The following is a 13,838-nucleotide window of genomic DNA, read 5'->3' as shown; positions in this document are numbered from 1 at the left end:
CATTTAAGAATGATGGAGGCCACTGTGTTCTTGGGGACCTTCAATGCTACGGAAATGTTTTGGTACCCTTCCTCAGATCTGTGCCTCAACACAATCCTGTCTCGGAGCTGTACGGACAATTTTTATTGACCATGTCATGGCTTGGTTTTTGCTCTGACATGCACTGTCAACTGTGGGACCTTGTATAGACAGGTGTGTGCCTTTCCAAATCATGTCCAATCAATTGACTTCAAGTTGTAAAAACATCTCAAGGATGATCAATGGGAACAACATGCACCTGAGTTCAATTTCAAATCTCATTGCAAAGGGTCCGATTACTTATGTAAATAAAATATTTCATTTTTAATACATTTCCAAACATTTCTACAAACCTGTTTTCACTTTGTCATTATGGGGTGAATGTGTGCAGATAGCTGACGATTTGAATTAATGCATTATAGAATAAGGCTAACGTAACAAAATGTGGGAGAAGTCAAGTGGTCTGAGACACTGTATATTATTTAGTGTGTATATATATAAAGACCAGATTAAATCAAGAATAGTCTGATGGGTGACAATATTAGCATATCACTTGTGAATGATACATTTGCCACCAGGAAATTCAAGTCATTATCAAGTGCTTGTCAAATTGAGAATGCGAGACTGATTAAGTGTGTACAGCCTGCGCAAAAAAAACAAAGTAGAGCTCATGCCTTTCATGCAACTTTTTTCATATCGTTAGTCGCATCTTGTACCCTTTGAATGTATTTGAATCAAGACATATGGCCCAACGTTTGTATCACAACTGAAGTGGCCAAATCACAGGATAGAGTACTATGGGGGATCATAGATTGACCTAGGCTAGTGCTTTTGCTGTTCGTTAGGCCAACTCATCTTGTTGGCTGACAAATTAAATGTGGACAGTTCTTCCAATAGCTTCAGTATGCACCTCGGAATTGGATAAGGACGCGCGCAGTTGTATCCCAGATGTGACGGTCTTCACTTGTAGCCTGTGAGAGAGACTCGATCACGTGACAGAGAGCCATGTAAGAGTTGTGCTTTGGTGTGCCCAGCCGGGAGTAACTCCAAATTAAGCCTATAGGAAAACCTGTTTATTTTATTAAACGCTCCACACAGAATAGCTGCATGTGCTCCCTCAAATACTCTGGAGAAAATATCCTGTTTTATTCAGCTATATTCAGTTGTATTCTTCATACTATAATATAATGCCACGGAATTCGAAGCACATCTTGTCTGCTAAATTAGTGTAGCCCATAGCCAGATCAGTACCTAACATCAGGACAACGCAGAGTATGCTATTCTGTTCTTCTGAAGTAGACTACATTTTCTTCATATCATGTTTCTTTAGACCTGTCTAAAATAAAATAATGGATTTATTGTGATGCATTTAATTGATTAGACTTTTTAAAATGTAGATGTTTCAAAGTTCTGCATCAGTGGCTTGTAGGCTATACGTGGAAGCTAAATGTGTTTGAGACAGTTATTTGCTTGACAATCACCGGTTGACAAAATGTACTTACCGCCACAGCCCTAGTTTCATCACTCCCTGGAATGATTAATAGCCATCATTAGGTTTGGATAAACACAGTACATGTGTCTCAATCTGGGTAATCCCTGCTATATTGCAACCAGACTGACAGATGAACCCAGGGTTAACTTGATGTAGTGCAGAGCTCTCTCTGTTTAACTTTTCATCTTGAGGCTTCCTCATTTCCGCTGCGTGTTTGTGCGACGCCTTTTATAAAGCCATGGGGTGGGAGCCAGGGAAGCTCTGACAAAGATAAACAGCCACGTATTGTTTATGTGAGGAGCTGGGGGTCACAGGACCGGTCGTGAATCAAGCTGTTGGGAATAAAAGGGCTGGATTATTACCCCTTTGGCTCTGGGATGGGGAGAGAGAGGGAGCGATTGCTCGCTGGATAGAGAGAGAAAAAAGGAAACAGTTGTCCAAGAGGCTTACGAGGAACATCTGGGAGAACTGATGCCAGAACACCACGCATGCAGTCAAGGCCTTCCTTCCTCCTCTCCCTCCATCCCTCCCATCACGAAGCAAAAGGGAGAGATCCAGGGCCCCTTCACGGGGTGACTGCCCCCTCTTAGCTCTCCTCTGGCTCTGTCATGGTGTGTGCGAGTGTCTCCGAGATGTAAGGAGGGAGTTTAGCCCCGTGCCAGTGTTAAACCTGGGACCAAATGTTGTAGAGCAACAACAATTCCCAAGAGATTAGAATTGAATCTGCTTGACAAAGGCATAAAAGGAACTGTTTGGATTAGCGCGTTCGTGGCAGAGCCAGTAATGTTTATGTCCGAGACCAAATGGAATTTGGTGATTTAATCAGGGCCATGTGTGGCAGGCAGCTTTAGTAAAGCAGGGGGTTTATAAACCAAGTGGCAAATCAAGGCGTTGCAGCTCTTCTCCATGTTAATGTTCTGAAGAGGTGTTAGTGCATGTTGCAACTATGCTGGCACAATTACCGTATAACCTACGGTTATGGATGACGACCGTCGGACTAGTAACCGGAAGGTTGCACGATCAAATCCCCCGACCTGATGAGGTACAAATCTGTCGTTCTGCCCCTGAAAAAGGCAGTTAACCCACTGTTCCTAGGCCGTCATTGAAAATAAGAATTTATTCTGAACTAAGTTAAAGGTAAAATGAAAATAAAATAACCATCATAACAGGTAAATAATAATCACACACACACACCACACACACAATGCATTCGGAAAGTATTCAGACCCCTTTTTCCACATTTTGTTACATTACAGCCTTATTCTAAAATATATAATTTTTTCCCCTTAATGTACACACAATGCCCCGCAAAATGATATACAAATTTAAAAAACGATTACATTTGCATAAGCATTCCGACTCAGGACTTTTTTCTCTGCAGATCCTCTCAAGGTCAGGTTGGATGGGGAGTGATGCTGCGCACCTATTTTTCAGTCCCTCCAGAGATGTTTGATCAGGTTTAAGTCTGGGCTCTGGCTGGGCCACTCAAGGACACCACTCCTGAGTTGTCTTTGCTGTGGGTTGTTGTCCTGTTGGAAGGTGATCCTTCTTGGTCAAATAGCCCTTATGCAGCCTGGAGGTGTGTTGGGTCATTGTCCTGTTGAAAAACAAATGATAGTCACGCTAAGCGCAAACCAGATTGGATGGCGTATTGCTGTGGTAGCCATGCTGGTTACGTGTGTCTTGAATTTAAAATAAATCAGACTGTCACCAGCAAAGCACCATCACACCACCACCTCCATGCTTCACGGTGGTAACCACAGATGTGGATATCATCCCTTCACCTACTCTGCGTCCCACAAAGACACGGTGGTTGAAACCAAAAATCTCAAATCTGGACTCATCAAACAAAGTTTTCCACCGGTCTAATGTCCATTGCTCATGTTTCATGGCCCAAGCAAGTCTCTTCTTCTTATTGGTGTCCTTTTTAATGGGGCGGCAGGGTAGCCTAGTGGTTAGAGCGTTGGACTAGTAACCGGAAGGTTGCAAGTTCAAACCCCCGAGCTGACAAGGTACAAATCTGTCGTTCTGCCCCTGAACACTGTTCCGAGGCCGTCATTGAAAATAAGAATTTGTTCTTAACTGACTTGCCTAGTTAAATAAAGGTAAAATAAAAGTAGTGGTTTCTTTGCAACAATTTGACCATGATTCACGCAGTCAGTTGGACAGTTGATTTGTGTTACTTGAACTCTGTGAAGCATTTATTTGGGCTGCAATTTCTGAGGTGCAGTTAACTCTAATGAACCTATTCTCTGCCGCAGAGGTAACTATGGGTCTTCCTTTCCTGTGGCGGTCCTCATGAGAGCCAGTTTCATCATACCGCTTGATGGTTTTTGCAACTGCACTTGAAGAAATTTTAAAAGTTCTTGAAATGTTCTGCATTGACTGACCTTCATGTCTTAAAGTAATTATGGCCTGTTGTTTCTCTTGGCTAATTTGAGCTCTGCTTGCCATAATACGGACTTGGTCTTTTACCAAATAGGGCTGTCTTCTGTATACCACCCCGACAACTGATTGGCTCAAACGCATTAAGAAGGAAAGCGATTCCACTAATTCACTTTTAACAAAGCACACCTGTTAATGTAAATGCATTCCAGGTGACTACCTCAGGAAGCTGGTTGAGAGATTGCCAAGCTATCAAGGCACAAGGTGGCTACTTTGAAGAATCCCTTGAACGAGAATGTGAACTTTTGACTGGTTGTGTGTGTGTGTACAAAACTTAACACCTTCTTAATATTGACTTGCGGATCCTCCACAAACCTCCACTCACTGTTCTGGCTTTGTTTCAGAGGAATGCATTTGACATCTAAAAGAGAATTGGCCTTTATTTGAGTAAATTAATCTGATTCCGTACACATTTCTAATGACGGTTAGGCCAAATAGTTGACCTTCTGTCATTGGTACTAGCTCCACATTTCTGAACTACTTCTCCCACGCAAAAGATGTCCATGCATGTGTGAATATTGACGTGGCTGCTATTTGTGTGTCTGTGAGCGAGCAAGCATGTGTGTTTTGACAGCTGTGACTATTATTAGTGACAATATTTATGTGCTGTGCTCTCTGTCTCTGTGTTAGATCACGTCTGGTGAGTACATCCAGATGTCCGGTCGAGCTGGCAGGAGAGGGATGGATGAGAGGGGTATCGTCATCTTCATGGTGGATGAGAAGATGAGCCCTGCAATTGGGAAACAGCTGCTTAAGGTACTGACGAAACACAGACTGCACACTGGGGCTTTGAAAAACAGCTGTGTGTGTGTCATTTTCATACAGAAGGATCATCCTCATAACTTTTCTCCGTGTGTGTGTACAGAATGTCAATACACACACATGAATGATTGGGATGCCTGCAGTGTTGGCATTGATCTGATATCTTTTATTTTAGGGGTTATAGAACATGTACACTATATGAGTCCCAGAACACCTAGTAGTCCAGTTGTAAAACACTTTCAGCACCAGATCAGTTACTCTTGAATCTTGTACTGATCCTAACCCCTGCTGCGATGATCTCACAATGGTTCTCGGGCCAAGACATCTCCCCTAGTGTTTTTAAAACGACGCAGTCCTCCCCTCCACACACTGTCCGGGTGACGTACAGGCTCTATGAATGATTGCACAGAGGGAGGGAAGAGAGGGCAGGGGTTTACAAGCACAACCGGAGCCAAGAACCCTAATATTCTCCTGAGCCGCAGTAATGGAGTGAGCCGGTCGTTTTGGGGATCTCTACTGGGTCACAGAGCTACTTCCTGACCCTCGGGTCATTTACACGCGCACACACAGAGCAGAGAGAGACAAGGACAGATAGACATGCCTGTGTAGAAAAACACTTCCCCTAAACTGTAGCTCATTCCTGACCTTCAGGTCATTTGCAAGTACACACTCACTCAGCCTCAGCCAAACACTTCTCCTAACCTATAGGGAATCCTTAGTCTTGATATAATCAGGGATCTATCAGCTCTTGGTTTGATTAACTGACTCTCGTGTTCAAACCTCAAGTCTTTAGGGAGTCTTAATACAATCAGGGACCCTTGGAGCCTTGGTTTGGTTAACTGGCTTGCAAGCCTGAAACCCCAAAGCGCAAACCGTTCTTTCCATTTAGGTGGACCTGTATTGTAGAGGTTCTCTCTGGGGAACGGTCTGTCCTCCATCTCTTCCTGGTCCCTTGTGTCGTTGGTCCTGGGTTGAAGCGTCTTAAGGCTTGCACAACACCATCTTTCACAGACGACAAAGGCAGTTAATCTTGGGCTTAACCTGTATTTTCCTGCTTTCCACTGTCGACTATACACCATTTTCAGCCGGATACTTTTTCCACTTAAATTAACTAGCGAATTGTATTAAAAAAAATTGCCAAGTCAGAAAATAACTCGGCTGAGCCCCCTCCTGCTAAAATAAGTGATGCGAATTGAAAAGTAGCCTAGTTAATTCATAAGTAAGAAAATAAATCTGCAATGTGAGATTTATAGTTAGGACAGGTGCCTGTCAGTCACAAAGTGAGCGATGACAGGGAAACACTGATGGTTTGACAGTCTGTTGTCTGTTCCTCCTGGTACCTGGGTGTGTGTGTGTGTCTGTGAGTCAATCTGCACGTCCCATATAATGTGGGAACGATGAGTCGAAATTCACTTATCCTATTATCTGGCACTGTGTTGAGCCACCAAGCTGTGGTAGTTGAACTCAAATTTCTTTACATGGAGGGGGAGGGCATGATGCTCCTTCGTCTGTGAGTCAATCTGCACGTCCCATATAATGTGGGAACGATGAGTCGAAATTCACTTATCCTATTTTCTGGCACTTTCATTTATTTTCTTTTGTGTATTTCATATGCAGCCACCAAGTGCTGGTGCGTAGGCTATTACTGTACTTGGACGAACAGCAAGCTTTTGTGTATTTCATATGCAGCCACCAAGTGCTGGTGCGTAGGCTATTACTGTACTTGGACGAACAGCAAGCTTGAAAATTGGTAAAAGGTGTCGAACTGACGGAGGTCGCTGTCATGTCCTTGCCATTTATAAATCATTCAACGTAGTTTACGTGTCCATGGTATCGCATCGGGACAAGTCAACTAAACATCTCGTTTTGTATTTTCGATCTGAGGTCCATCAGGACTTGCCAGGCAGGCAGTGACGTTAAAGTGAGTGACTTGTCAGTAGCCAATCGCGTTGGTAAGCGAGCCATTCATATGGTTCCCTAATTTGCAGACTGGTAAGCTTTTTGGCGATTATCCGCAGATAAATTGTTAGGCTAGTAGAGCAATAGCCTGGTCCAAAATATGATAAAAGAAAACAGATTGAATTGTGTTAAGAAACATTTACTTTGGTATTTTCAAAGATATTGATGTATCTAATTAATTTAATCCGTGTCGGAGTAGTCAACTGCTGCTTTCTTTGTAGCGAAGCTCCTGCTTCGTTCTTCAAACATACCAGATAGCAGAGAAAATTCCTCTTGAAAGGAAGCTTGAATCCTGGGGAAGTCAGCAGACTCTGTTACATTTTTACAACTGACTTACTGCCATTCCCAAAGTTGCCCACTCTTTGAAATTCTTTCACTAATTTAACTGACTTTGTTCTATCTCTTAACATGTATGGACCCAGAACTTAATTGAACGTCTGCTCTGTTTATTTTAGAGACCCATTTTCCCATTAGAGAAAGTGCCCATCGCACAATTGTATTTTTTTATTTTAATTTTTAAAGTTAGGTAAGGCTATTCTGTTTTAATAAAATGCATAATTTGAAGAACAAACATTGTGGCAATTCATACCTTGCAGTAAAGTAGTTTAATTTCAAGAGACGACTGTTTAAATGTAAAAAAAAATATATATTAAAAAATTACAAAAGTTTCATGTTCTCTTACTTAAAAAGTAGTCCTTATCATACAGGCCTAGACAAATCCAAAAAAGCTAACAATACAGTGAATTCATACATTTTCACTATTTGAAATTGTAAACAATACCACAAAAAATGTGTCCAGTCTGAGGGCAACTCAAAGTATTCTGTCATTTTGCTGTGTATTTCTGATGGTATAAAGGCATTAGACGGTACCAGAGGCCACCAAAAATATTTTTAGCAAACAATTCTTAAACCCGCTGGGGGGGGCTTACTGCCCCGGGGTCCTGGCGAGCTACTTTATCTATTTGGCTGGCTACGCCATGTGTTTGTGGAATACACTGGCTAACACATGACAGATTACTGGCAGGACTGTATTTTAATGAGACATCTGGCTGCTCTGGAGTAGATATCATTCATCTTCTTACTGTACTGTTGTAATCGCTTTCTAGAAACCACAACTGAAGGATCAGAAAGATTCTGAGAAACTCCAACTGCCCTTGGCTTCATAGACAAGTCAAACATTTCCTTGGAGAATGGATAACTTTTCTGTTGTAATGTGATTTCACAATTTGGTACATTTAGTCACTCACCATCAGCTTGTTGATTTTAATGGGGGATCCAAACTCCATGTTTCAGTCCCTAACTAGAGGACTTGTCAGAGTAGGACGTGGTGACAATGTTTGACTGATTCAAGGTCTGTTAAGTTTAAACTGTTCCCTGAGTTGCTCGGCTGTCCTTATGGACAGGGTTATCCAAACACTCCATTTCAATTCACTCAATTGATGAAGTAATCTGAAATTCCAATGTTCCTCATAGAAAAACATGACTTGGGTCTTTTGTCCCATGCGTTCACTGAGTTACTCTGCTTTCCGTATGACGCGAGTGTGTCTCCTTGAATAATCAGCTGAGTGACCATCGTCCTCTCTCCCCTGCTCCGCCTGAGCTACAACATCGTGCTCACCCTGCTGAATACGTTTGATCTGTCTAAACCTAACCTCTCTCCCGTCTTCTCCTTTCTCCCACCCCAGGGCTCGGCAGACCCTCTGAACAGTGCCTTCCACCTCACCTACAACATGGTTCTCAACTTGCTGCGGGTGGAGGAGATCAACCCGGAGTACATGCTAGAGAAGTCTTTCTACCAGTTTCAGCACTACAGGGCTGTGCCCGGGGTCGTAGAGAGTGAGTGCAGAATACAGGCCTACCTACTCCAGTCCTAGATTTGGTTCTCAACCTCTCCATTGGTTGGGAATCCCCGCGCTAGTTGTGCTTTATTCAAGAGAATAGATCAGATTGATTCGGTAGACTGTTCCGCTGATTATGGTTTGGCCAAATATAGTACATGCAAAGCTTTATAAAGACATGTTTTGATGTTGCCTACTTGCTGGTGTATTATTGATCCTCTTAACTTTAGGAGAGTGTCATGTTGACTCGAGCCAAACGTGCTTTAAAAAAAAAAAGTATTCTTACCATTTTAAGTCACGTCTCCCGCCTGTTCTTGACTTTTCCTGAATGCGTCTGTTTTAAAACACCGACATTTTTTGAATCTTAACCTGTTGCGACGAGCAATCCCGTATCCGGGATCGTAATTATAGCCTCAAGCTCATTACCATAACGCAACGTTAACTATTCATGAAAATCGCAAATGAAATAAATATATTGGCTCTCAAGCTTAGCCTTTTGTTAACAACACTGTCATCTCAGATTTTCAAAATATGCTTTTCAACCATAGCAAAACAAGCATTTGTGTAAGAGTATTGATAGCTAGCATAGCATTAAGCCTAGCATTCAGCAGGCAACATTTTCACAAAAACAAGAAAAGCATTCAAATAAAATCATTTACCTTTGAAGAACTTCGGATGTTTTCAATGAGGAGAGACAGCAAATGTTCAGTTTTTCCAAAAAGATTATTTGTGTAGGAGAAATCGCTCCGTTTTGTTCATGTTTGGCTGAGAAAACCCCCCGAAAATTCAGTCATCAAAACGCCGAACTTTTTTCCAAATTAACTCCATAATATCGACAGAAACATGGCAAACGTTGTTTAGAATCAATCCTCAAGGTGTTTTTCACATATCTATTCGATGATAAGTCATTCGTGGCAGTTTTGTTTCTCCTCTGAATCACATGGGAAAATACATGCAGCTGGAGATTACGCAATAATTGCAACGGAGGACACCAAGCGAGCACCTGGTAAATGTAGTCTCTTATGGTCAATCTTCCAATGATATGCCTACAAATACGTCACAATGCTGCAGACACCTTGGGGAAACGACAGAAAGTGTAGGCTCGTTCCTGGCGCATTCACAGCAATATAAGGAGACATTGGAACACAGCGCCTCAATCTGGCTCACTTCCTGTTTGAAGTTTCATCTTGGTTTCGCCTGTAACATCAGATCTGTGGCACTCACAGACAATATCTTTGCAGTTTTGGAAACGTCAGAGTGTTTTCTTTCCAAAGCTGTCAATTATATGCATAGTCGAGCATCTTTCCGTGACAAAATATCTTGTTTAAAATGAACGTTTTTTAATCCATAAATTAAGAGCGCCCCCTATATCCAAGAAGTTAATATCACAAAAAGAATGTGTTACAAGCAGTTTAAGAGAACATGTCATTTCTCCCCCTGCCTGTCATTCACAGCGAGTCATTCTCTGGCAGTCAGCTTGAAACTACACCTAAACTATATCCAAACTAATTTCACACACATTTATAACAATAGTTGGCCTAAAAACGAGATTAAATTGACAGTCTGATGGGTGAGAATAGTATCAATTGTCAATTTGTATGTAAAGAATCTGATTTAGCAGTGCACCTTGGAATTGACAGAGGCAGGTAAACGGAGTGCCAAAAAGTGACTCCTAGTCACACGCAGGTAAGACGTGTTGATGTCTGTATAGTATCAAAAATAACAGCTTCTCATTCCAAATCCCCTATCCTTGACAAACAACAAACAAATTACCCCGTGAGCTCTCTTTTCAAATAAAACTTAGGGCAGAATCACCGCGATCCATCGAACTTGCGACACACAGTAATTTTAGCGATAGCATACATTTATTAGAATGTCTGTGTATATCATTCATTGGTGTGAGCTGCAATTTTTGCGTTCCCATTTTGCGTTCCCATTCTAGTAATTCTATTTCTGTGTGTACAACTGCCTTTCCTCTGATGTCCACAGAGATGGCGAAGCTGGAAGTGATGTACAACGCCATAGAGATCCCCAACGAGGAGAGTGTGGTGACCTACTATAAGATCCGCCAACAGCTGGCCAAACTGAGCAAGGAGATAGAGGACTTCATCCACAAACCAAAATACTGTCTTCCCTTCCTCCAGCCTGGCAGACTGGTCAAGGTTAGAGACCCAAATACCACTCATACCACCAACTCAAATACTTACTATGTAGCACAGCCCAAAGACTAAATGTACACCACCGTTCTTTAGTCTTCATGTGCTGTTCAAAAGGGCTTACACAGATAAAAAAAATTTTTTTTTTTTTTTCAATGTAGTTTTTCTGAGATAAGGAACAATATGAGCATTTGTTGTACATGCAGACGTGCCTATAATGTTGAACTATTTTCCAGGTCAAAAACGAAGATGCTGACTTTGGGTGGGGTGTGGTTGTTAATTTCTCGAAGAAGTCAAATGTCAAGGTAATTTTGATATGTTGAATGTTATCAGAAAGGATCTGTGAAAACACAACCTTTTTTATTTTTGGTATTAAAACTAAATACAATGTAGATACACCTTGTGTTACAGCGTGTGTTTTTATAGCATGTGTTTTGGGGCTCTGTGTTTTTACGCATTTGTTGTCCTTCAGGTTACCCCATAATGCTTAGTGTTGCACCCATGTTGAGGGTATGTGATTGTTTCCCTCCAGGCCATAACGGGTGACGCAGACCCTCTATACGTGGTAGAGGTGCTGGTCCACTGCAGTAAGGAGAGTGTGAAGAAAACCGCCACAGAGGCTGCCAAACCCGCTGCCGCTGGGGAGAAGGGGGAAATGCAGGTGGGTACATATGGGGGACGACGACGTGGTTCCTTTATTTTTTTAGTTTTAGGGAACTCAGGCTTTCAACTTACTCTTAAGTTGTGATAGTAGAATGCACAAGGTGCAATTTTGAAATTGGGTATTGTAGACCTTAATTAGGAATTGCAGAGCTATTTATAATTTGTCAAAAATGCCCAGATCTAGCCCATGTCAGCTTCCAGTTTTTAGCTAGTTTTTTTTTTTTTGCACATATGTATTGTAATGTTTGAGTCACTCCAACAGCACATTAGACCTGGCATAATGTGTAGAATTGCAGGAAAAATCCACCCCATGGTGAAATGTATAGAATCGCAGGGGGAGAAAGGTGTGGGATGTTCCCCAATGATTGAGGGGGAGGAACCAGTGCCCTAGTGCACTACTTTTGACCCTATATGGCCTCACACAGAGTCAAAAGACCTGATGGGTTGCTAATTCAGACATAGCCAATGCAATGATACAATAATACCAGTGGATACTATGTACTCCTGGTTTGGTGGTCTGCCGCAGGATGGAATCCAACAGTTTGAAGTGGTTCTTTCTAGAATGTGGACCACACACACACACAGTCATTTACGGGAGGGGTTACTACACTGTAACTGTCCTTGAGCCTGAAGGAAATCAAACATGGCCAAGTCGTTAATGGTGAAACTGCTGCTGTGCTGTGTCCCAGAGCTTCCCTTTAACTTAAAGCAACAACCACGTAATGGACATGGAACACATATTTTATCTCTGTTTTCAGGAGAAATTAGCTTGTGTGCTACAGTGGGGCAAAAAAGTATTTAGTCAGCAACTAATTGTGCAAGTTCTCCCACTTAAAAAGATGAGAGGCCTGTAATTTTCATCATAGGTACACTTCAACTATAACAGACAAAATGAGGGAAAAAAATCCGGAAAATCACATTGTAGGATTTTTAATGAATTTATTTGCAAATTATGGTGGAAAATAAGTATTTGGCAACACAGACTTTCAAGTCCAAAGATTTTCTATGGGGTTGAGATCTGGAGACTGGCTAGGCCACTCCAGGACCTTGAAATGCTTTTTACGAAGCCACTCCTTCGTTGCCCGGGCGGTGTCTTTGGGATCATTGTCATGCTGAAAGACCCAGCCACGTTTCATCTTCAATGCCCTTGCTGATGGAAGGAGGTTTTCACTCAAAATCTCATGATACATGGCCCCATTCATTCTTTCCTTTACACGGGTCAGTCGTCCTGGTCCCTTTGCAGAAAACAGCCCCAAAGCATGATGTTTCCACCCCCATGCTTCACAGTAGGTATGGTGTTCTTTGGCTGCAACTCAGCATTCTTTGTCCTCCAAACACAACGAGTTGAGTTTTTACCAAAAAGTTCTATTTTGGTTTGATCTGACCATATGACATTCTCCCAATCTTCTTCTGGATCATCCAAATTCTCTCTAGCAAACTTCAGACGGGCCTGGACATGTACTGGCTTAAGCAGGGGGACACGTCTGGCACTGCAGGATTTGAGTCCCTGGCGGCGTAGTGTGTTACTGATGGTAGGCTTTGTTACTTTGGTCCCAGCTCTCTGCAGGTCATTCACTAGGTCCCCCCGTGTGGTTCTGGGATTTTTGCTCACCGTTCTTGTGATCATTTTGACCCCACGGGGTGAGATCTTGCGTGGAGCCCCAGATCGAGGGAGATTATCAGTGGATGTCTTCCATTTCCTTATCATTGCTCCCACAGTTAATTTCTTCAGACCAAGCTGCGTACCTACTGCAGATTCAGTCTTCCCAGCCTGGTGCAGGTCTACAATTTTGTTTCTGGTGTCCTTTGACAGCTCTTTGGTCTTGGCCATAGTGGAGTTTGGAGTGTGACTGTTTGAGGTTGTGGACAGGTGTCTTTTATACTGATAACAAGTTCAAACAGGTGCCATTAATACAGGTAACGAGTGGAGGACAGAGGAGCCTCTTAAAAAAAAAAAGTTACATGTCTTATTTTCCACCATAATTTGCAAATAAATTCATTAAAAATCCTACAATGTGATTTTCAGGATTTTTTTCCCTCATCTGCGGCCTTATGACAACAGTGTACCTATGATGAAAATTACTGGCCTCTGTCATCTTTAAGTGGGAGAACTTACACAATTGGTGGCTGACTAAATACTTTTTTGCCCCACTGTATGTTAATTTGTTGTCTTATATAGTATGTTCATGCTCACATTGAAACACCATGAATGGTCGGGATCGATGGCCCTTGTGTAAAACATTGATACAGTATGTTCATGCTCACATTGAAACACCATGAATGGTCGGGATCGATGGCCCTTGTGTAAAACATTGATACAGTATGTTCATGCTCACATTGAAACCCCATGAATGGTCGGGATCGATGGCCCTTGTGTAAAACATAGATACAGTATGTTCATGCTCACATTGAAACCCCATGAATGGTCGGGATCGATGGCCCTTGTGTAAAACATTGATACAGTATGTTCATGCTCACATTGAAACCCCATGAATGGTCGGGATC

The 13,838-nt window shown here is 42.2% G+C and overlaps 1 protein-coding gene across 3 annotated transcripts in view; it reads left to right on the top strand.

Moving 5' to 3' along the window:
* The window catches only part of LOC112219677 (exosome RNA helicase MTR4), a 52,642-nt gene that overhangs the window by 18,410 nt on the left and 20,394 nt on the right, over nucleotides 1–13,838 (top strand). For all 3 annotated transcript variants that reach the window (XM_042302059.1, XM_024381154.2, XM_042302060.1), the window contains exons 14-18: nucleotides 4,586–4,711; nucleotides 8,362–8,512; nucleotides 10,504–10,676; nucleotides 10,907–10,975; nucleotides 11,203–11,331. In XM_042302059.1, the coding sequence (XP_042157993.1) occupies nucleotides 4,586–4,711; nucleotides 8,362–8,512; nucleotides 10,504–10,676; nucleotides 10,907–10,975; nucleotides 11,203–11,331 (648 nt within the window). The remainder of the gene's footprint in view (nucleotides 1–4,585; nucleotides 4,712–8,361; nucleotides 8,513–10,503; nucleotides 10,677–10,906; nucleotides 10,976–11,202; nucleotides 11,332–13,838) is intronic.

Source organism: Oncorhynchus tshawytscha, linkage group LG20 (genome assembly GCF_018296145.1).
Source record: "Oncorhynchus tshawytscha isolate Ot180627B linkage group LG20, Otsh_v2.0, whole genome shotgun sequence".
NCBI lineage: Eukaryota > Metazoa > Chordata > Actinopteri > Salmoniformes > Salmonidae > Oncorhynchus > Oncorhynchus tshawytscha.
This window is presented reverse-complemented; position numbering and strand designations above follow the sequence as displayed.